The sequence below is a fragment of the Dama dama genome, chromosome 26, assembly GCF_033118175.1.
Source record: "Dama dama isolate Ldn47 chromosome 26, ASM3311817v1, whole genome shotgun sequence".
Lineage (NCBI taxonomy): Eukaryota > Metazoa > Chordata > Mammalia > Artiodactyla > Cervidae > Dama > Dama dama.
The window spans coordinates 45,543,054-45,565,727 of record NC_083706.1 but is presented as its reverse complement, the minus strand read 5'-3'; the positions used below and the strand labels follow the sequence as shown (position 1 = coordinate 45,565,727).

General features: G+C 40.8%; 1 protein-coding gene across 6 annotated transcripts in view; it reads right to left on the bottom strand.

Moving 5' to 3' along the window:
• SCAF8 (SR-related CTD associated factor 8) overlaps positions 1-22,674 on the bottom strand; it is a 210,148-nt gene that overhangs the window by 167,286 nt on the left and 20,188 nt on the right. For all 6 annotated transcript variants that reach the window (XR_009690682.1, XR_009690683.1, XR_009690684.1 and 3 more), the window contains one exon: positions 506-589. Coding sequence is in view for 3 of the 6 variants with exons in the window: in XM_061130258.1 (XP_060986241.1) it covers positions 506-589 (84 nt within the window). In the remaining 3 variants the exon portion in view is untranslated. The remainder of the gene's footprint in view (positions 1-505; positions 590-22,674) is intronic.

Below are 22,674 nucleotides of genomic sequence, written 5' to 3'. Positions count from 1 at the left end.
CAGGTTCAAAACTACTATGTCAGAGCAACAGCTAAACTCCTGTGGCCTCTTCCCAGAGTTTAAATGTCCTATGTACAATGTAATCCAATTATTTTCCATCAAGGTCCATTTTCAAATCTACAGTACAATCAATAAGATAAAAAATCCAACACATTAATTTTTATTTAGAAAATTTTTAACTAGTATTTCAAGATTCTATAGTCAGTGTGACAAATAACAGTGTTAAACACATTCTCCACAATGTGCCTGTATCTAAAATCTTACCTATGAAAAGGGAAAATGCTTCAAAGTTTATGGAAGAATATTTATGAAAATATTAAGTGTTTATCTCTAGTTGGGAGGGTTTGCAGGTGACAGATTTTCATTTTTGTGGTTTTCCAACTTTGGAACATGTGCTAACTTTGTAAAGATGAAGAAAAAATATAATCTGTAAAAATTATCCCTCCTCCAAAATATTAGTGTAGTATTTCCTTTTGAAAACAGAAGAGTAAAATGTGTTACTCACCTTTATAGCTTTGATGGCTGCCTTAGTAATTTGGGTCATTTTCGCTTTAGAAATGGGTGGCTTGTAGTCATTCAGGGAATACAACTGATGAAAAAGAACAAATTTTAAACACAGTAAAACTAATGGTCTCTATGCAATTACATGAAATTACCAAACATTTCTATTTTTACACCCTCAGTGAAATTAAAGTGCTGCTTTTCTTTTAAAAAATCAAGTTCAGCATCATTAGCCATCAAGCAAATACAAATTAAAACCACTATGATATTATCACTTTACACTTACTTGCTTATAATCAAAGAGACAGAGAAGTGTTAGCAAGAATGTAGAGAAATTGGAATCCTGACATATTCCTAACGGAATGCAAATGATGCAACAGCTTTGGAAAACAGCTTGACAGTTCTTCAAAAAATTAAACATAATATGCAGTATGAGCCAACAATTCCACTCCCAGGTATATACCCAATAGATGTGAAAATATGTGTTCCCATAAAAAGTTGTACACAGTCACTGCAGCATTATTCATAAAAAATTCTTTTAAAAACTGGAAACTAGCTAAATGTCCATCAGATGAGGAATGAATAAACAAAATGTGTTCTACCCAATTAATGAAATATTAACCATGAAAACAGAATGAAGTACTGCTGCATACTACAGCACAGATGGACCTTGAAAACACGCTCAGTTTAAAAGGTCACATTTAAAAGACCACGTTACAGAACTGCATTTATATGAAATGTCCAGAAAAAGAAATCTACTGGGGACTGTCTACAGTGGGCCAGTTGGGGAGAAATGAGGAGTGATAACTACTGAGTACAGCATTTCTTTTTCAGGTGATGAAAATATTCTAAAATGGACTGTGGTGAAGACTGCACAACCATACTAAAAACCACTGGTCTACACACTTTCACCTGGTTAATTGTGTGGTATGTGAAGTATGTCCCCATATAATTGCTTTCAGAAGTCAAGAGACCTAACGTTTAGCAACAATCCCACCGTTTCCCCCAAAACTTGTTTTAAAATTTCTCATATAAGCAAAGGATAATAATACTGCTTAGAGAGAAAACAGTTAAAGACAAGGTAGGGGAATTAAACAAAAGACAACTAAGCTTAAATAAATCCCAATGAAAAGTGGGTACTGAATAATGCTAGGAATTTAACTACAATTAACTAGAAGTCGAGAGACCAAGCTTTGGCCATCATGATCCTGAAAAAACAACTTGAACAGGGCCTCCCTGATGGCTCAGTGGTAGAGAATCTACCTGCCAATGCAGGAGACACAGGTTCGATTCCCTGGTCTGGAAGACCTGACATGCCGCTGAGCAACTAAATCCGCCTGCCACAACTACTGAGCCTGTGCTCTAGAAGCCCAGGACCCACGACGACTGAGCCCACGAGCCCAAACTACCGAAGCCCTCGTGCTCGAGCCCGTGCTCCCCAACAAGAGAAGCCATGGCAATGAGCAGCCTGCACGCTGCAACTAGAGCAGCCCCCACTCGCCGCAACAAGAGAAAAGCCCTCGCCAACCAAGACCCAGCGCAGCCAAAAAATAAATAAAATTTAAAAAAAAAACTTGAACAGACTATGAAAGCAACTCAAAACAGCTTTAGCTGGTTAACCAACTAGGTAGTCCTCTAATGTGTTTGCTCTAGCACCCCTTATAACCTATTTATCATTGAATTCTACTGATTTTTACCCAGTTTTCCCCGTATTTGTCTCTTCTTCCTCCAACCACCACCATGACCCAAGTCCAAATTACCTTCATCTCTCACATGGAGATGGCATGCCTATCTTTTCAAAAACTAATCTGATCAGGTGACTGATACTCACCCACTTGCTCTACCACCTTAAAAAGTTCAATGATTTTCCACTCGCTATAGAAACAAAAATCTACGTGAACAACGCCGGTGCCTGGTCTCATTTGTGTCTCATCTCCTACCACACTCCCTTCCCCAGCCCTCTACCCTAGGCACAACGGTCTTTTTTCAGTCCCCCACCAGAGCCTTCCTCTATTTGGTATAGAACCAGGGTCTGCCCACCAGTTTTCCTAACGAGGAAAGCCTTCCCCACATGTGCCCAATCAGAACTGTCTCCTTTACACCCTCACTGAACTGCCATTCACCTTTGAAACATTCATCACAGTAATGTGACACTTGTATGATTATTTAACGAATGTTTGATTTTTAAAAGGACTGTTCCAAAGGGTGACAAAGACTGACAATCCTGAAGCAAAGGATATAAGCTCCTTTAAAGCAGTTTAAGCAGCAAGAGGTGAACTGTGCCCCAGGACCTGTCCACGCTGAAATGAACACTAGCAGAAGTACAAACATCGTTCCCTTTAAGTTCCCACAGAGGTGTCCACTTGTTGATGATACTGCCTAACCAGGGTTACAATCTCATCAGATCCTTTAAGAAGCCACCTCTGTTAAACTCACACCAAAATTTAATATGCTCGTGGCCTCAATTCCCAATTGTCTGTTTTATAAAATCTAACTGCATGCAAGTCAACTCACCAGGAGCAAAATAACATGAACACGTTCTGCAGTATCTACAACAAGCTGTGTAAAGCAAAGTTCAATTTCCCAGTTAGCAGGTACAGACTGCAGCCCATCTGAGATCCAGACCTGCCCTCTCCTAAATGGTAAAGAATCCACCTGCAATGTGGGAGACCTGGGTTTAATCCCTGGGTTGGGAAGATCCCCTGGAGAAGGAAATGGCAACCCACTTCGGTATTCTTGCCTGGAGAATTCCATGGATAGTCAGGAGCCTGGCGGGCTACAGTCCATGGGGTCGCGAAGAGTCAGACAGGACTGAGCAACCAACACTCTACTTCTGCTGCTATACTGCTCTACCAGAAAACAAGCTCTAAGAACAGAAACTCTGCCTCTTTTTTTACATCTGTTTCCCTTTATCCCCGATGTATCCTCAGTGTCTGACAGAATTTGTTAAGAATAAATTTAAGTGAACAAATACATGTAAGACACAGGATTGTACAAGCTTTGCATAGAAACACCTGAATTTGAACTCCAACTATGTCACAAGCTGCCAAACCTCTGAACCTTAGTTTTTTCATTTACAAAATAGTAGTAATATTCATTTCACAGAAACATTGTCTATAAAGCTTTAAAATACATTTTAGTCACTCAACAGGGTTAGCCATTATTAAAATTCTCTTTGGTAGGCATTTTCCATTTAACTGAACAATATTCAAGTGTGCATCAAACACCTATTCACTCAGGTTCCTGAAGGGACATTCCATACTAATTTATGTTACTAGGGCAATGAAGACGCCTCAGGGTCTTCCCAAAGCTGACAATTTACTTCATTTCGTGTGGTAAAGCCCTAAAGTTTCAATCACCCTAAAGTTTCAGTCAAGCACTAGTCCATATTCTAGCAGATCAAAAGCTTCTTTCTTCTTTTTTGGGGGGTGAGGCGGTGGCGGGGTGTGGGGGGGGCGGTGGGAAGAACGAGGCAGGGGAAATGTTAATTTAGACTTACAGAACATTTTAACAGTGTCCAAAGTCAGCTCTTATCAGAAACGTTCTTTTTAAAAGTGTACCTACTACAGAAACTTAAAGTACTACTTAGAGAAATACTAAGCATTTAGTAAGTACTTTTCAAAGGTTCACTTAATACATATGCTTTCAACTAACTATCCAACAAGATTCTCTAAAATCTCACGTCTTTTTAAAATCTAATCACCAGAGAAGAGGCATAGATCATGTCATCTAATTCTTCACAGGATGCCTTTACTCAAATTTAACAATGTCCCAGTATCGCCCTTCCTTTGGCTACTCAAGACTTAACTGATTCACAGGAAAGATACTAAACAACAGCCTGGGTTTTCAGTCCAATTCAGCCATTCTTTTGTTTTTCCAACTCCCTTCAGGTACACCGAAGAATCAGTAACATTTAAATTTTCTACTTTATCATTTGTAGGCACCATATGAAATGAGTATTTTTAGATCTGAAAATAACTTCAAATCAAATCAGTTTCTAATTACTTTAATCAAGGCCAGAGGAATCTTGAACCTAAACAGTTTCTTAGTTGCTGTCTGGCTACCCCACCAAAAAGCTTATCTCAAACAAAGACTTGTAAAGCTGTCCACTACTGATCAGGCCAGGGTTCAGCACAGCACCTATTTTAGGCTTTGAACGCTACACGGCTGCTATCACACACCAGGCTTCTTTCACTTCCCCGTGTTTTGCAGACACACTGAAGGCTGCGGCAACTCTGGGCTAGTTAGTGAAGAAGGCATGCTGATAAGTCTCCTGCGCCAGTTAAGCTGTGAATGCAAAGGAAAAGTTCTTGAAGGACATTAAGTGCTACTCCAGTGAACACACAAATGATTAGCCAGCAAAGTGGCCTTACTGCGGATACAGAGAAAGTTTCACTGTCTGGAGAGAAAAGTACACCAGCTGCCACATTCCGGAAAGCCAAAGCCAGAGCAAGTTTTCTACTCAATTCTCTGAAGGCCGAGAGAGGTGAGGAAGCTGCAGAAGTGTGAAGCTAGCAGAGATGATTCATGAGATTTAAAGAAAGTCATCTCAGTAACATTTTAAAAGTGCGAAGCACCAAATGCTGATGGAGAAGATGCAGCAAGTTATGCAGACGATCTAGCTCCAATAATTAATTAAAGTACCTCCAGAAACAACAGATTTTCAATGTAAACAAAACAGCCTTAAGTTGGAAGAAGTCAGGTAGGACTTTCATAGCTAACGAGGAGAAATCAATGCCTGCCTTCAAAGTTTCAAAGGACGGGTTGACACTCTTGTAAGAGGCCAATGCAGCCAATAACTAGTAGAAACTAATACTCATCTACCATGAAAATTCTACCTCCTTGAAGGATCATGCTCAATCTACTATGCCTGGGCTCTCTAAATGGAACAGCAAAACTTAGATGACAGCACATCTATTTACAACATTGCTGACTGAAAATATTTTAAATCCATTGTTGAGATCTACTTACTGCTCAGGAAAAAAAAATCCTTTCAAGATATTACTGCTCATCAACAACACACCTGATCACACCAGAGCTCTGATGGAGATTAGTGTTTGCATGACTGCTAACACAACACCCATTCTGTAGCTCATAGATCAAGGATTCACTTCAACTATCGACCAAGGATTTATTTCAACTTTCAAGTCTTAATAAGAAATATATTTAGTGAGGTTACAGCTGCAACAGACAGTGATTCCCCTAATGGTTCCAGGCAAAGTAAACTGAACACCTACCGGAAAGGATTCACCATTCTTGGTGCCACTGAGAATGCTCATGATTGACAGGAGGGGACAACACAGCAATGCTAACAGGGGTCTGAAGGAAGTTGATTTCAACCCTCATGGTATTTGACTGTGAGGGGTTCAAGACTTCATGGAGGAAGTTAACTGTGGATGTGGTGGAAATGGCAAGAGAGCTAGAATCAGAAGTGGAGCATGAAGCTGTGACTATACTGCTACAATCTCATGGTAAAATTTTAATGGATGAGGAGCTGCCCCTTTTGGATGAGCAAAAAAAGGACAGAATTCTGTTTGAAGAATTCTTCAAACAGAATTCTATCCTGGTGAAGATGCTGTGAAGATTGCTGAAATGACAACAAATGATTTAGAATATTACATAAATGTAGTTGATAAGACAGTATTTGAGAGGATTGACTCTGACTTTGAAAGAATTTCTACCACGGAAAAATGCTATCAAACAGCATTCATGCTACAGAGAAACTGTTTGTAAAAGGAAGAATCAATCTATGCACCAAACTTCACTGTTTTCTTATTTTAGGAAATTGCCAAGCCACCCCAACCTTCAGCAACCACCACCCTGATCAGTCAGAAGCCATCAACGCTGAGCCAAGACTCTGTACCAGCAAAAAGATTACAAGATGATGGTTAGCATTTTTTAGCAATGAAATTTTAAAATTAAGCTGTGTCCATTTTTTAGACTGAATGCTACTGCACACTCACTACAGTATATTGCAAATGCAACTTTTATCTGCACTGGAAAAGCAAAAAACTCATGTGACTTGCTTTATTGCGATATTCACTTTATTGTGGTGGTCTACAATCAAACCCAAATAATTTCTCTTAGCCCTACATGTCAAAAAAGTGGCCCCAACAATTTGTATATGAATGGGCAGGGTGTTTGCCAATATAACTTTTTTACAAAAGCAAGTCGACACTGATTTGGGGCAATTTTATTTCTTAATCTTACAAACACAGTTTGGTTCACTTGTTTATCTTTGAATAAACACAACAATCTCATGTCCTGCAAAGTGTATTCAGGCGCTCCATCTATGCACTGAGTAACGCTCATACTCAAAATTCAACAAAATGTTGTACTTCGTGCCTGCTATTTCAAGCACTTTACTACAAAAAGTTTAGTGCCTTTCCCAATTTAAGCAATACTAAATAAATTCTACTATGACCCTAAAAAGAGTGCAACAAAAAACTTATGACATGAAAAATCCAAGAGAACCAGCAAATTAGGGTGAAATATTGCTCATTTACAGCTTAATCTTATGTCTTCAAGACTGTTGATTCTAGGTCTAACAGGAATTAAACTTAAGTGTGAACCTAAGATATTAATCAACCCAATTCATTTTCCCCAACAATGGTCCTTTAGGCCTTGAAGGTACTAGTCAGAATCCTTCAAATGGCCTTAGAAATCAGAAATGACAAAAGCTCCTGGAACTGACACAATTTTGGTACTTTCGATCCAAGATAGCATGCTGACCACTTTTTCCTTTTCTTCCTCATATTGGCAGGGCAAAAAAAGAATAATTTCTTATAGGTGTTTAAAACTATATAAAGTAGATTGGGGAGGGGAAAAGGTTAAGATGTCACCTACTTCCAGAAAATGTGCTAAGAGGACTGGTTAACTGATGAACCAAACGGGAAGCCACAAGCCACAATACACACAAGATACAGCCAAGGAGGGAAATAAGTTGCCCTGCAAAAATCCAGAGTCTCATCCATCAAAGTCAAGGTACTCAGAGCATGAGCAGCACAATGAACTAACTTAACACCTCATCCACTGCTGCAAAATGTCAATAAATAATGTCTAAAACTGAACATTAAAGAAACACATATAAAATTATTGCTTAGTGATATGAAGGTTATCAGAAGAACTGAAATGTTACGAATTAAAACAGTTCTTTTTGGAGACCCAGCATAGGGTTTGAAGGAAGAGATTCCAATAATCTTTTGTACTTAAAAAAAAAAATTACATGCATACGTTATTCTGAAAAATATAACAATTATATTTTAATACAATCCTGTTCTAATTCCATTTGCCAACGCTGGCCTTCCACAGTGTATCTGTCCCCCAAAACTCGTATGCTCAAGTCCCAACCCCTAGTGTGACTGTGTAGTGACCGCTGAACAACATGAGTTACGGATGATGACCCTCCACACGGTCAAAAATCCACACACAACTTACAGTCAGTCCTTCCTACCTAAGGTCCTGCATCTACGGGCCCAACCAACCACACGTTGTATAGTACTGTACTACTTACTATTGAAAAATTTCCACATGTAAGTGAACCCTCACAGTTGAAACCTATGTTGTTAAAGGTCAACTGTATTTGGAAACAGCCTTTATGGAGGTGTGGGCTTCCCAGGCAAGGCAGTGGTACAGAATCCGCCTGCCAATGAAGGAGATGCAGGTTCAATCCCTGGGTCGGGGAGAACTCCTGGAGAAGGAAATGGCAACCCACTCCCTTATTCTTCTCTAGGAGATCCCGTGGATAGAGGAGCCTGGTGGGGTACAGTCCAAGGGGTTTCAGAGTCAGACACAACTCAGCGAGTGAGCACGCACACAGGCACATGGTCTTGAGAGTGAAGTCCTCATCCAGCAGCATTACTGTCCTAAGAAGAGACTCCTGGGCTTCCTAGGTGGTACTGGTGGTAAAGAACCCGCCTGCCAATCCAGGAGACACAAGGGACACAGGTTTGATCGCTGGGTCGGGAAGATGCCCTGGAGTAGGAAATGGCAACCCACTCCAGCATTCCTGCCTGGAGAATCCCATGGACAGAGGAGGCTGGAGGGCTGCAGTCCATGAAGTCACACCGAGTCCGGCACAGCTAAAGCGACTCAGCACAGGCACGCAAGAGGCACCAGAGAAGCAGCCCCGTGATGGCCACGTGAATACACGCGAGAAGGCTCCACGACAGCCAGGCCCGAGGGTGGCGGCCAGGACTCAGAGGTTCCCCACCCCCACCGGGCAAATAAAATGCGGCCTCGATCCTACAACGGCAGGAAACCGTATTCAGTCAACAGTCTGAATGAACTGGGGGAGATCACAAATCTTAACAGAGCACAACCGTGCAGACGCACTGGCCTCCCCCTGCTGAGACCGTAAGCAGAGGGTCCAGCTAACCAGACCTGGTTCCGATCCGTGCAAACTGTGAAAGAAGCACAGGGTGTTTTAAGCCTCAAGCTAAATCTGTGGCAAAGTGTTACACAGCAACAGAAAATAAAGTAGAAGAAAGCTGTGAATGACTTGTCTTTATTTTCTAACTTAGCTGTACAGACTTTTTACTTTACATAAATATTTTTGCAAAAAAAATCATTTTTATAATTCAAAGTAGAAACTATAACTTCAAAATAAAAAATTTCTCTGCCTTTTCCTAAATAACTTCAAAAAATAGAAACTCAGTATTCTGCATACAGGAATAAAAAGTTGAGTAACAGTCTAGCTTCACTGGTAGTCATTTTAAAGAGCATAATATTCACCAACTTTAATACCTGAAAACCAATACACTTCATTGCAAATTCTGCCTCAACAAATCAAAAATTATGTATTCTCTATATCCAAAATTTCTCACTCCCCAATATATGAGGTCTCCTTTCTTTATATAGCACAATCTTACATATTAATTTTGGTTTGGAACACAACATAAAAATGTTTGATACTAGAAGCATGTAACAGAGTGACATCTGAAATCAGACACATAGGACATAACAAAATGTGACCAGAGAACACGAATATGAGACTAACAGTAGTAGATTCAATATTAAGAAAATCATATTCTAAAAGAATAATGTGAACAATATTGACTTTTCCCTAAGGTTCTGAAAGCATATCTCTGTCAAAGGTAAAACAAAACTCTCCAAAAACTTGGGTTTATTTCTACTGCAGTAGCAATATTCTTGAGCCATCAGAATGTTTTAAAGAGCAAGTGCTAAATAAAAGACATATCACAGAGATTCTGAGAGGACCATCACATCAGGCTTTTAACCAAGGCAGCACTCCGAATTTTACACTGAATACTGTGACAGTATGAAAACTTCCCTGGAGGTTCAAACGATAAGAATCCTCCTGCGGTGTAGGAGAGAACCAGGTCTGATCTCAGAGTCGAGAAGATCCCCTGGAAAAGGGAATGGTTACCCATGCCAGTATTTCTTCCTGGATAAGTCCATGGTCAGAGAAGACTGGTGGGCTACAGTCCATGGGGTCACAAAGAGTGGGACAAGACTAAGCAACTAACATTAACACACTATGACAACTTCAGAACAAAGTATCAAATGCATCTGAAGGGAAGGAAAAAAAAAAAAAGAAAAAAGGGCCCTAAATAATGGCAAACACCAAAGCAAAAAACCTGAAATGTGACATCTAAAAACCTGTTCAGTTCACTTCAGTTCAGTCACTCAGTCATGTCTGACTTTGCGATCCCATGAACAGCAGCATGCCAGGCTTCCCTGTCCATCAGCAACTCCAGGAGTCCACCCACACCCATGTCCATCGAGTCGGTGATGCCATCCAACCATCTCATCCTCTGTCCTCCCCTTCTCCTCCTGCCCTCAATCTTTCCCAGAATCAAGGTCTTTTCAAATGAGTCAGCTCTTCGCATGAGGTGGCCAAAGTACTGGAGTTTCAGCTTTAGCATCAGTCGCTCCAATGAACACCCAGGACTGATCTCCTTTAGGATGGACTGGTTGGATCTCCCTGCAGTCCACGGGACTCTCAAGAGTCTTCTCCAACACCACAGTTCAAAGCATCAATTTTTTGGTGCTCAGCTTTAGAGTCCAACTCTCACATCCATACATGACCAATGGAAAAACCATAGCCTTGACTAGACGGCCCTTTGTTGACAAAGTAATGTCTCTGCTTTTTAATATGCTGTCTAGGTTGGTCTTAACTTTCCTTCCAAAGAGTAAGCACCTTTTAATTTTATGGCTGCAATCACCATCTGCAGTGATTCTGAAGCCCAGAAAAAACCAGTGCGAGAACATAAAAAATAATCTTAAAAAAAAAGTCTTATAACCTTTTTACTGGTTATGAAAATATTTTAGTATGGAAAAACTGAAAAATGCAAAAAAAAAAAAGCATGTAGATGGTAAAATATGCAAGTCACCCATAATCCCAACAATTCATCACTCATTCCAAATAAACTCAGTGCCGGGCACTATGGGTCCAATAGAGTAGGTATATAGTCCCTTCTCACGAACTGATGGGCTGCCTCTGGAGATGGACAATGTTCTAATAAACAAACAGACACACCTTGTAGAGTATAGTTAAGTACACAATGAAGGTAACAATGTGATATGGTGAAGAGTATTGTACATCTTTCTCAGAATCTCAAAACCAGAATCTTTTTAAATTATAAGATATTATAAAAAGGAAATGCCTATTTAAAAAATTTTAAATCTGAATTATGCAAAAATCTGTCCAATAAGATCAAATCTATATACCAAGCTTTTGGAGACAGAGGGAGAAATCCTCTAGTTTAAAAAACTGGGGGGGAGCGCAAAATTTGATTATATATATAAAAAGGTGCCAACAAGAGTATTGTAACAAATACAAATGTTTATATCCTTCATAATAATTATCTTTAACTATCAGCTACAAGCAGTTTCACATAAATAATTAGATTATTACGCAGAATTTCCCATTTCTCAAGCATGACAGACACCTAAGGTTAATATTACAGGTCTGAATACTGTCAAAAAGGAAACTATTTTAGACTCTAAGTTATAGCTTAAAACTGCATTAGTAACAAAGAAAAACTATCAACTCTCCCCCAAAAGGTTATCCTTTAAAAAACTAAATTCAGGCCACAAGAACTTATTTGCATGGTCCTTTCATTCAACATTCAAATTTATACAACCTTACCAAGTGCCTGGACTAAACTGGGTTAAAAAATACTCTTAAAAAAAGAGACGGAGAAATAAGGTATGACATCCCTTTCATGTGGAATCTAAAAAGAAATGATACAAATGAACTTACAAAACAGAAAAAGACAGACTTAGAAAAGGAACTTATGGTTTGCAGTGGGGGGTGGGGGGGGTGGGGGGAAGGGATGATTAGGGAATTTATAACAGACATATTGTTTAGTTGCTAAGTCCCATCTGACTCTTTTGCGACCCCAAGAACTGTAGCCCACCAGGCTCCTCTTTGCCCATGGATTTCCCAGGCAAGAATACTGGAGTGGGTTGCCATTTCCTCCTCCAGGGGATCTTCCTGACCCAGGGATCAAACCCAGGTCTTTTGCATTGCAGGTGGATTCTTCAGCACTGAGCTACCTGGGAAGCCCAATGAACATATATATACACTCTATGTTTAAAATGGATAACCAACAAGGACCTCCCTATAGTACATGAAACTCTGCTCAATGTTCTGTGGCATCCTAGATGGGAGGGGAGTTTGGGGGAGAATGGATACATGTACATGTATGGCTGAGTCCCTCCACTGTTCATCTGAAACTATCACAATACTGTCAGTTGGCTATACTCCAATACAAAATAAAAAGGTTAAGTTAAAAAAGTACACAGGAGTTAGTCAAAATGGAGTAAGCAATTGTAGCCTCTCTCCCCCACTGTCACAAGTAAACCCTACAGACTAATATAAAAAAGTAACTAGCTACCTGAGAACTCTGAAAAAGGGAACACCAGACTGGCTGGAGTTAAACTTGAACAGTGACCAGTTACAGTGGGGGAGGGAGCTGCGTGTGGATGTTAAAGTAAATTTCACAGTGTTCTGTGTTCCTCTGTTGTCTCTGGCTTTGATTCCAGAGCTGGTGTTATCAAATGGTGCAGACAATACTACAATCACAAAGTGAAGTCGCTCAGTCGTGTCTGACTCTTTGTGACCCCACGAACTGTAGCCTAGCAGGCTTCTCTGTCCATGGGATTCTCCAGGCAAGAGCACTGGAGTGGGTTGCCATTTCCTTCTCCAGAGGATCTTCCCGACCCAGGGATTGAACCTGGGTCTCCCGCATTGCAGGCAGACGCTTTACCCTCTGAGCCACCAGGGAAGCCCATACATACTATAATCAAAAGCTCTAGGGAAAATCCCCTTCAGCCACCCAGAAGACTAGGTAAAAGGAATCTTCCCTGCTACTAGAGAAAGACTGGGGTGAGCCAAGAAAAACTCCTGCTCCCCCAATCTTCCCAGGCCCTACTAAGGGTTAAAGGGCAGCCACTGTTGCCACTTCAGCACCAAAAACCCAAGAGAGAAGCCATCTCCAGACAGGAAATAGGCCCCTACTATCCAAAAAACACCATTTTCTTTTTCTTGCCACTTCTCTTTGAAGGCTAAAGCTGCAGTGAAATCTGACTTTCTGGCCAGAGGACAGGGAAAAGGATGCACTGGGATCTGGAGAGAGAAAGGGAATCCCAGAGAGAACTAGAGAGGAGGAGCCCCTGAATCCGTGCCCCAGTTGAAGTCCTGGACTCATCCGAAATGCACCTGCGTGAAACAGACCCAAAGAAGCCCCGCAAAGGCTTTGGGAACTAATACCTATGTAAACCATTACCCAAGACCTAGACAACTGAGTGGCACAAATGTTGAGCACATCCAAACAGCAGAAGAAATGCTCTGAAAACTGAACTGACATTAGATCACTGAAAAAGCAAGAGAGTTCCAGAAAAACATCTCTTTCTGCTTTACTGGCTATGCCAAAGCCTTTGACTGTGTGGATCACAACAAACTGTGGAAAATTCTTCAAGAGATGGGAATACAAGACCACCTGACCTGCCTCTTGAGAAACCTGTATGCAGGTCAGGAAGCAACAGTTAGAACTGGACATGGAACAACAGACTGGTTTCAAACAGGAAAAGGAGTATGTCAAGGCTGTATACTGTCACCTTGCTTATTTAACTTATATGCAGAGTATATCATGAGAAATGCTGGACTGGATGAAGCACAAGCTGGAATCAAGACTGCCGGGAGAAATAGCAATAACCTCAGATATGCAGATGACACCACCCTTATGGCAGAAAGCGAAGAACTAAAGAGCCTCTTGATGACAGTGATAGAGGAGAGTGAAAAAGTTGGCTTAAGGCTCAACATTCAGAAAACTAAGATCATGGCATCTGGTCCCATCACTTCATGGCAAACAGATGGGGAAACAGTGACGGACTTTATTTAGGGGGGCTCCAAAATCACTGCAGATGGTAATTGCAGTCATGAATTAAAAGACGCTTACTCCTTGAGAAGGAAAGTCATGACCAACCTAGACAGCATATTAAAAAGCAGAGACATTATTTGCCAACAAAGGTCTGTCTTGTCAAAGCTATGGTTTTTCCAGTGGTCATGTATGGATGTGAGAGTTGGACTATAAAGAAAGCTGAGTGCCAAAGAATTGATGCTTTTGAACTGTGATGTTGGAGAAGACTCTTGAGAATCCCTTGGACTGCAAGGAGATCCAACCAGTCCATCCTAAAGGAGATCAGTCCTGAACATTCACTGAAAGGCCTGATGTGGAAGATGAAACTCCAATACTGTGGCCACCTGATGCGAAGAGCTGACTCATCTGAAAAGACCCTGCTGCTGGGAGGGATTGAAGGTGAGAGGAGAAGGGGGCGGCAGAGGATGAGACGGCTGGATGGCATCACCGACTCAGTGGACATGAGTTTGAGTAAACTCTGGGAGTTGGTGATGGACTGGCGTGCTGCAGTCCATGGGGTCGCAAAGAGTCGGACGCGACTGAGGGACTGAACTGAACTGAAAAAGGCAAGACAGAACTTGCATCCTGAATCAAACCAAACTAAATGTCTGCTAAACAAAAATCAACATTTTTCAGAGAATAAAGTACCACAATATTGAAAATATCAGTATATGAGCCAAACTTATTTGACATATCAAAACACACACACACACATTCTCTGTCTCCCTCCCTCTCTCACTCAACCATTCACTCACCCGCTCTCCCAGAAAATCTGTCCACACTGATCAAAGGAAAAAAATAACCAACAGATGCTAACATCAAGGTAATGCTTTTGTTGCAATTATCACTAAGAACTTTAAAGAAGTTATAATCATTATAAATAAGGTAAAGGAGAAAATTCTTCCAATAAATGCTATGTTTTCAGCACAGAATGAGAAACTACAAAAAGAACCAAATGAAAATGTCAGAACTGAAAAATACAGTATCTTAAAGAAAATAATAGTATACCACTATATACAAGAGCTGTAAAATTTTACTAGTGACTTTACATAATTGCAACTTCATAAATAAAAGAAGTGCAAAAACAAGACCAGGAAAAATGTCCAGAAAAATGTCTAAAAACTGAATATGATTTATTAGGCATAGACAATTTTTTATATTAAAGTCTTATCACACATTTCTTTTTCCATTTCACACCATTCCTTCCACTGTAGAATAAATCTTTTCTTCATCTTTTACTTTCCTTCAAATCATAATTTAACCTACTAAATGAAAACCTTCTCAAGGTAATTCTAGTCCAATTCAAACAAAACAGAAAATGGAAAATAAAAAAGCACAATGACTAATCCCTGATGAGATTTTTTTTTCCTGTTATATATTTATACATGTAACTACTGGCTATGATACAAACTATATCTCTTACAGTGGGCTGCGGCAAAAAAATCTTGAGAAGCACTGCTCTAGCTCACACTTGTAGGTAGAAAGTAATAGTAAAATTAATTATACGGAAAATAAAACATGATTAACTTCTCTCTGGATAAATCAGCTTGCCAAAAGATAGGCTTAAAGGGCAATCTTTGTTTCTTTTTTAAAAGATTAGCAAGGATCTAAAGATGCAAAAGACACCAGTATAAAATCCAGAGTTGTTTTTCTTAGTTGTAATCAGAAAAATGGGAATGGGAGAAATTTTCATATCTAAAATCATACCCTAAAAAATAAAACCATACCCTGCCACCACTGGTATGTATGTATGTATGTTATGTGTGCAGATAAAATAGACACAGATCCTTCTCCTGTAACTGTTATACACCCTGCTTACTATCTTCATGGCAACTTAATCACAATGTAAAATTGTTTGTTCATAATCTGTTTCCTGTTTGATCCATTTCCCAATATCTCCATTCATCCATCCACTTCAAAAAACAATGACATTACGTACTACAAATTCTCAATCAACAGTTACCAATATCAGTCTTTTTTTATATCCTCTGCAATGTCTAAAATAGTTCCTTGCACACATCAGTCAAATATAAACTGATTTAAATGACAGATTAGCTTACTAGGTTCTAAAGATAATCAGGCAAACAAATTCCAGCTATAAAAATAAATTTATCCAGCTTCTTCATATCTAAATGCACCTGAACGCAATAGATGTATTTTGCTCAAAGGAGCAGAATGCCAAGGCCAGACTGATGATACATATTTCTTAACTCTCCATGCCCCCAAACTCTACTTTTAATAATCTTTGCAACCCTCTATCTACAAACTTATGCCAGTACCCATGAAAATAAAGAATTATTTCAAAGGAGCAGAATGCCTCTGAAACAATCTCCAACATAATTTATGACTGATGTACAATAATCACCCTTGTATACTTCAAATTTACTTTGAGAGTTAATCATAAGCACTCAGAAAATAATCCTTCTCAGATCACTATGTTTTATTTTCCAGGTAACACCAACTAAAACAAAGAACTGAGAAATATGAAGCCAAACTGAACCAATTAACAGGTCAAAGCTAATAAGTGACTTCAATCAATATCCACTGATAAGCTACTGTAGATATGCACAATACATCAAGCTCTTCAGGGGATAAAAGGTAACATGAAGACCTTCACCCCAACTATCTAACAATCCACTCAACTGGAAAGGGAGGGTCATAGACACACAGTTACTGTAGTATTATACAACACCATCCTTACGGCAGAAAGCAAAGAGGAATTAAAGAGCCTCTTGATGAAGATGAAAAAAAGTGGAAAAGCTGGTTTAACACTCAACATTTAAAAAACTAAGATTATGGCATCCGGTTCCATCACTTCTTGGCAAATAGACGAGGAAACAATGGAAACAGTAACAGACTTTATTTTCTTGGGCTCCAAAATAACTGTAGATGGTGACTGCAGCCATGAAATTAAAAGACACTTCCTCCTTGGAAGAAAAGTTACGACAAACCTAGACAGCATATTAAGAAGTAGAGACATTACTTCGCCTACAAATGGCCAACTAGTCAAAGCTATGGTTTTTCCAGTATTCATGTATGGATCTGAGAGCTGGACAATAAAAAAGGCTGCACACCGCACTGAAGAACTGGTGCTTTCAAACTGTGGTGGCTGGAGAAGACTCTGAAGAGTCCCTCGGACAGCTGGAGAGCAGGGAGAGCAAACCAGTCCATCCCAAAGGAGATCAGTCCTGAAAATTCACTGGAAGGACTGATGCTGAAGCTGAAGCTCCAATACTCTGGTGACCTTATGCCAAGAGCTGACTCAATGGAAAAGACTCTGATGCTGGGAAAGACTGAGGGCAGAAGGAGAAGGGGGCGACAGAGGATGAGATGGTTGGATGGCATCATCGACTCAATGGACATGAGTTTGAGCAAGCTCCAGGAGACGGTGAAAAGACAGGGAAGCCTGGCATGCTGCAGTCCATGGGGCCACAAAGAGTCAGAGAGGACTAAGTGACTCACAACAACAATAACAAACAGATTCCTGGTATTCTGAGATTTACCACTGTCAGCTGTGATAATTCACTAATGATTTCAAAGGTCTCTGAAATGTGGTGGTGATGTTCAGCCGCTCGTCGTGTCTGACTCACAGGTAATTTTTTGGAGACACTAATTTGAAATGTGTATAATTAAAAAGCTGTGTAAGGTCAACAATTAGTGCCTGAGCACCATCGTTTTCCCCCTCTCATGTTCCCACATGCATTAAAAAAAAAAAGTAACTTACCGAAATAGTATTTAGAAACTGGGGGATCCATGAGAACCTTAAGACTTTGCCTCATGGAAACAAGAACATGGGAAATATAATTCAGTGCCAAAATAAAAAATGTAGTTAGAAATAACAAAAGGTTTAATATAGAAAGTGGAAGTGAAATGGACTGAGTGGAAAAAGAGAGCATCCCTGTTACCGCAGTGATTCTGCTTCTACACTGTTTACATATATAGCGTATTCATCAACAAACCTCTCCTGACAAGCAGTAATTTTCACAAAGGACTGAAGAAGCGGCTATTTTCTAATGGGAATGCATTAAAATCTAAACAGACTGCGTGCTTTCCTACTGGAGGATCACCAAGTGCCAAAAATAAAACACAAGGATGGGAATATACACGGCATAGCTTTGCATATAGTCAGTCTTCCCATTTCACAGCATTTGCAAATACGCACTGCATATGATAAGTGTATTTACATATAAATATATATGTAAACAACTTATTTATAAAGGTCTTATAAAAAGCCTTTGTCAGCTACAAACTGGCACTTACCAAGTACACTGCCAACCAGTGAACAAGGTACTTGCCATCTGCCTCCGCAGAGACTGAACCCTGTGCTACTGCAGCCACTGACCTTCAACACACCCTGAGGAGTTCAGGGTGCAGTGAGGCACTGTCTTTAGTTTCTAGGAACAGGTTTTAAAATCTCAATCCTTTCGGCCCTAAAGCACTAACCCCCTTCATGGTAACATCTGATCCTCTGGAACCAGCAGAAAACCTTCTGTAAAATGAGTGCGTAATGGTACTGAACTCCGTCTTCACCAAAACCTCCTGTACTGGCCTTCCTCCCACTGTCCCTTTGGAGCAGTCTCTCAAAGCTTCTGATGAGCTGCCTTCCTGGCTGTAACCAGTCATTTTGCCCCAAATAAAACTTAACTCAAGCTCTCAAGTTCTGCTCTTTTCCGTGGACACCTTAAATCCACAGTTAAAATCCTGTACACGTTCTGGTTCAAGATGGTGGAGTAGAAGGACGTGTGCTCATCTCCTCCGAGAGCACCAAAACTGCAATGAGCTGTTGAATGACCATCAACAGGACGACATGGGAAACCACCAAAGATACCCCAGATCCAAAGACAAAGAAGAAACAGCAGTGAGATGGTAGGAGGAGCACAACCACAATAAAATCAAATCCCATACCCACGGGGTGGGTGACCCACAAACTGCAGAACAATAATACAAAAGAAGTTCTGGCGTTGTTGTGAAGGTTCTGAATCCCAGTCTTCCAGGCCTGGGGATTCAAAAAAGGAACTGTGAATCCTCAGGGAATCTGACCTTGAAGGCCAGTGGGATTTGATTATAGGGCTTTCAGAGGAGTGGGAGAAAAAGACTCCAGTCTTGAAGGCCACAAACAAAATTTTGCTCGCACCAAGACCTAGAGGAAAGGAGCAGTGTACCCACAGGAGACTGAACCAAAACTACCTGCTGTTTTGGAGGGCCTCCTGTGGAGGCATGGGTCACCAGGGGCTGCCAGAGGGATGAGGGCACAGGTAGTATCAGGCCAGAAAGGTTCCCCTTGGCATAAACCCTCTTGGAGTTCCTAACCCTACCACATTCTGGGTCACCTTGGGCCAAACAACTACCAGGGAGGGAGTGCAACCCCACCCATCAGCAGATAACTGAACTGAAGTTTTACTGAGCAAGGCCCTGCCCACCAGAGCAAAAAATAGCTTTTCCCATTGCCAGTCCCTCCCATCAACAAGCTTACACAAGCTTCTTAGCCTCACCCATCAGAAGGCAGACAGAAGCAGCAGCACAGGCTCACAGAGGCTAAAACAAAAACCATATTCCAGAAAGTTAATCATGATGAAAAAGCAGAAAGTTATGTTCCAGATGAAGGGACAAGATAAAACCCCAGAAAAACAACTAAATGAAGTGGAGACAGGCAAACTTCCAAAAAAGAATTCAGGAAAATGATAGTAAAGATAATTCTGGGTCTCGGAAAAAGAATGGAGACAAAGATTGAGAAGATGCAAGAAATGTTCACCAAAGACCTACAAGAATGAAAGAACCAAATAGAGATGAATAATAAAGATGAATACTACACTAGAGGGAATCAGTAGCAGAATAACTCAGGCAGAAGAACAGATAAATGACCTAGAGGACAGAATGGTAGAAATTACTGCCACAGAACAGAACATAGAAAAAAGAATGATAAGAAATGAAGACAGCCTAAGAGACGTCTGGGACAACATTAAACACACCAACATTTGCATTACAGGGGTCCCAGATACAGAAGAGAGAAAGGACCTGAGAAAATATTTGAAGAGGTAATAGCTGAAAACTTCCCTAACATGGGAAAGGAAATAGTCAACCAAGTCCAGGAAGCAGAGTCTCCCAGTAAGGACAAACCAAAAGAGGAACACACCAAGATACACAGTGATCAAACTGACAAAAATTAAAAGAGATAAAATATTAAAAGCAACAAGGGAAAAATCACAACATGCAAGTGTAACAAAAGGGAAGGCGCAGAGCACAACTTCTGAAAGAATGACACAGTCCAAGGACACGACAGAAACTGATTAGAATCAAATGGGACCGAGATGGCAGACTGACACTCCAAAACTTCGGCCACCTGATGCAAAGAACTGACTCACTGGAAAAGACCCTGATGCTGGGAAAGTCTGAGGGCAGGATGAGAAGGGGACGACAGAGGATGAGATGGTTGGGTGGCATCACCGACTCGATGGACAGGGGTTTGGGTGGACTCCGGGAGACAGTGAAGGACAGGGAAGCCTGGGGTGTTGCAGTCCATGGGGTTGCCAAGACTCAAACACGACTGAGCTGAAGACAGAAGGCAAAGCTAGAGGCTGATCCCCAATCAGCAAGTGAAATGACACACCCAGAGGTGCAGTTCCCTGGCACTGTTAAAAAAGACCAAGGAGCTGGCGGTGGCGCAAATCCTGGAGATCTCCGCCCCTCCCCAAAAACAGCTGGAACCCTCCTCCCACTCATTAGGATGAACTCACTCAACCTATAAACACTAACCAGGTCACGGCTCATGGCCTCCCTCTGAGACACTGTCTGTGCAGTGAGCTTCTCTCGCAACCTGAAAAAACCCGCTTCTCACCTATCACTTCCTCTCTCACTTAATTGTTTCTCTCTCACTTAACTGTCAGAAACAGTGAAGAACCTGAGCTTCATTAGGTCCTGAAACCAAATACTGTGGGTTTTGGCTGGGTTCGAGTCCCAATCCCTGGTAAATGGTTTCACAAGGAAACTTCCCTCAGGCTATCAGCTGATTTCTCAACAGAAACTCTACAAGCCAAAGGGAATGACATAATATAGTTAAAGTGATTGAAGGGAATAACCTAAAACCAAGAATACTCTACCCGGCAAGACTCTCCTTCAGATTTGATGGAAAAATCAAAAGCTTTCCAGACAAGGAAAATTTAACAGAATTCAGCACCACCAAACCAGCTTTACAACAATTGCTAAAGGAACTTCTCTAGGCAGAAAAACAAGAGAAGGAAAAGACCTACCTGCAGAAAATAAACCCCAATCAATCAAGAAAACAGGATATATATCAATAATATGGTTCAAAACTGGTAAAGGAGTACATCAAGGCTGTATATTGTCACCCTGCTTATTTAACTTACATGTAGAATAAGTGCATCATACAAAATTCCAGGACGGATGAAGTACAAGCTAGAATCAAGACTGCCTGGAGAAATATCAATAACCTCAGATATGCAGATGATACCACCCTTCTGGCAGAAAGCCAAGAGGAACTAAAAAGCCTCTTAATGAAGGTGAGAGTGAAAAAGCTGGCTTAAAACTCAACATTCAAAAAACTAAGATCGTGGCATCCGGTCCCATCCCATGACAAAGAAATGGGAAAAAAAGGAAACAGTGACAGACTTTATTTTCTTGGGCTCCAAAATCACTACAGATGACGACTCCAGCCATGAAATGAAAGACGCTTGCTTGCTCCTTGAAAGAAAAGCTATGGCCAACCTAGACAGCGTATGAAGAAGCAGACACATTACTTTGCAGACAACGTCCATCTAGTCAAAGTCATGGTTTTTCCAGTAATTATGTATGAATGTCAGAGTTGAACCATAAAGAAAGTTGAGCACTGAAGAATTGATGCTTTTGTACCATGGTGTTGGGAGAAGACTCTTGAGAGTCCCTTCGACTGAAAGGAGATCAAACCAGCCAATCCTAAATGAAATCAATCCTGAATATTCACTGAAAGAACTGATGTTGAGGCTGAGGCTGAAGCTCCAATACTTTGGCCACCTGATGCTAAGAGCTGATTCACTGGGAAAGACCCTGATGTTACGAAAGAGTTAAGGTAGGAGAAGGGGACGACAGAGGATGAGATGGTTGGATGGCATCACAGACTCAATGGACATGAGTTTGAGCAAGTTCTGGGAGACAGTGAAGGACAGGGAAGGTTGGCGTGCTGCAGCCCATGTGGTCGAAGAGAGTGGAACATGACTGAGTGACTGAAGGACAACAATAACAAATCAATAATTAAAGGTAAATGGATTAAACGCATCAACCAAAAGAGGTAGACTGGCTGGGTGAATGAAAAGTATGCACATGTGCACTTTCCACGGGCTTCCCTGGTGGCTCAGACGGTAAAAAGAATCTGACTGCTATGTGGGAGACCTGGGTTTGATCCCTGGGTTGCGAAGATCCCCTGGAGGAGGGCATGGCAACCCACCCCAGTATTCTTGCCTGGAGGAGGAGCCTGGCGAGCTACATCCATGGGGTCACAAAGAGTCAGACACCACTGAGCATCTAAGCATGCACAAGCTCTTCCACTTATCACATCACTCTGCTTGACCGCCTCCCCCAACCTGTATGTAATTATTTTACATTGTTAAGTTAATCATGTTCCCATTCTGGCTTGTAACTATAATTATCTTTTATTTTTTGTCTGGATATTGATTGTGAAAACTGATAAATATCTTTTACTATTGTGATTATGTAACTATTACTTAAAACCATTGTATCATGACTGGTCAACAGAAAAATTATAGAACTCTATTCACCAAAACTATGATTTACT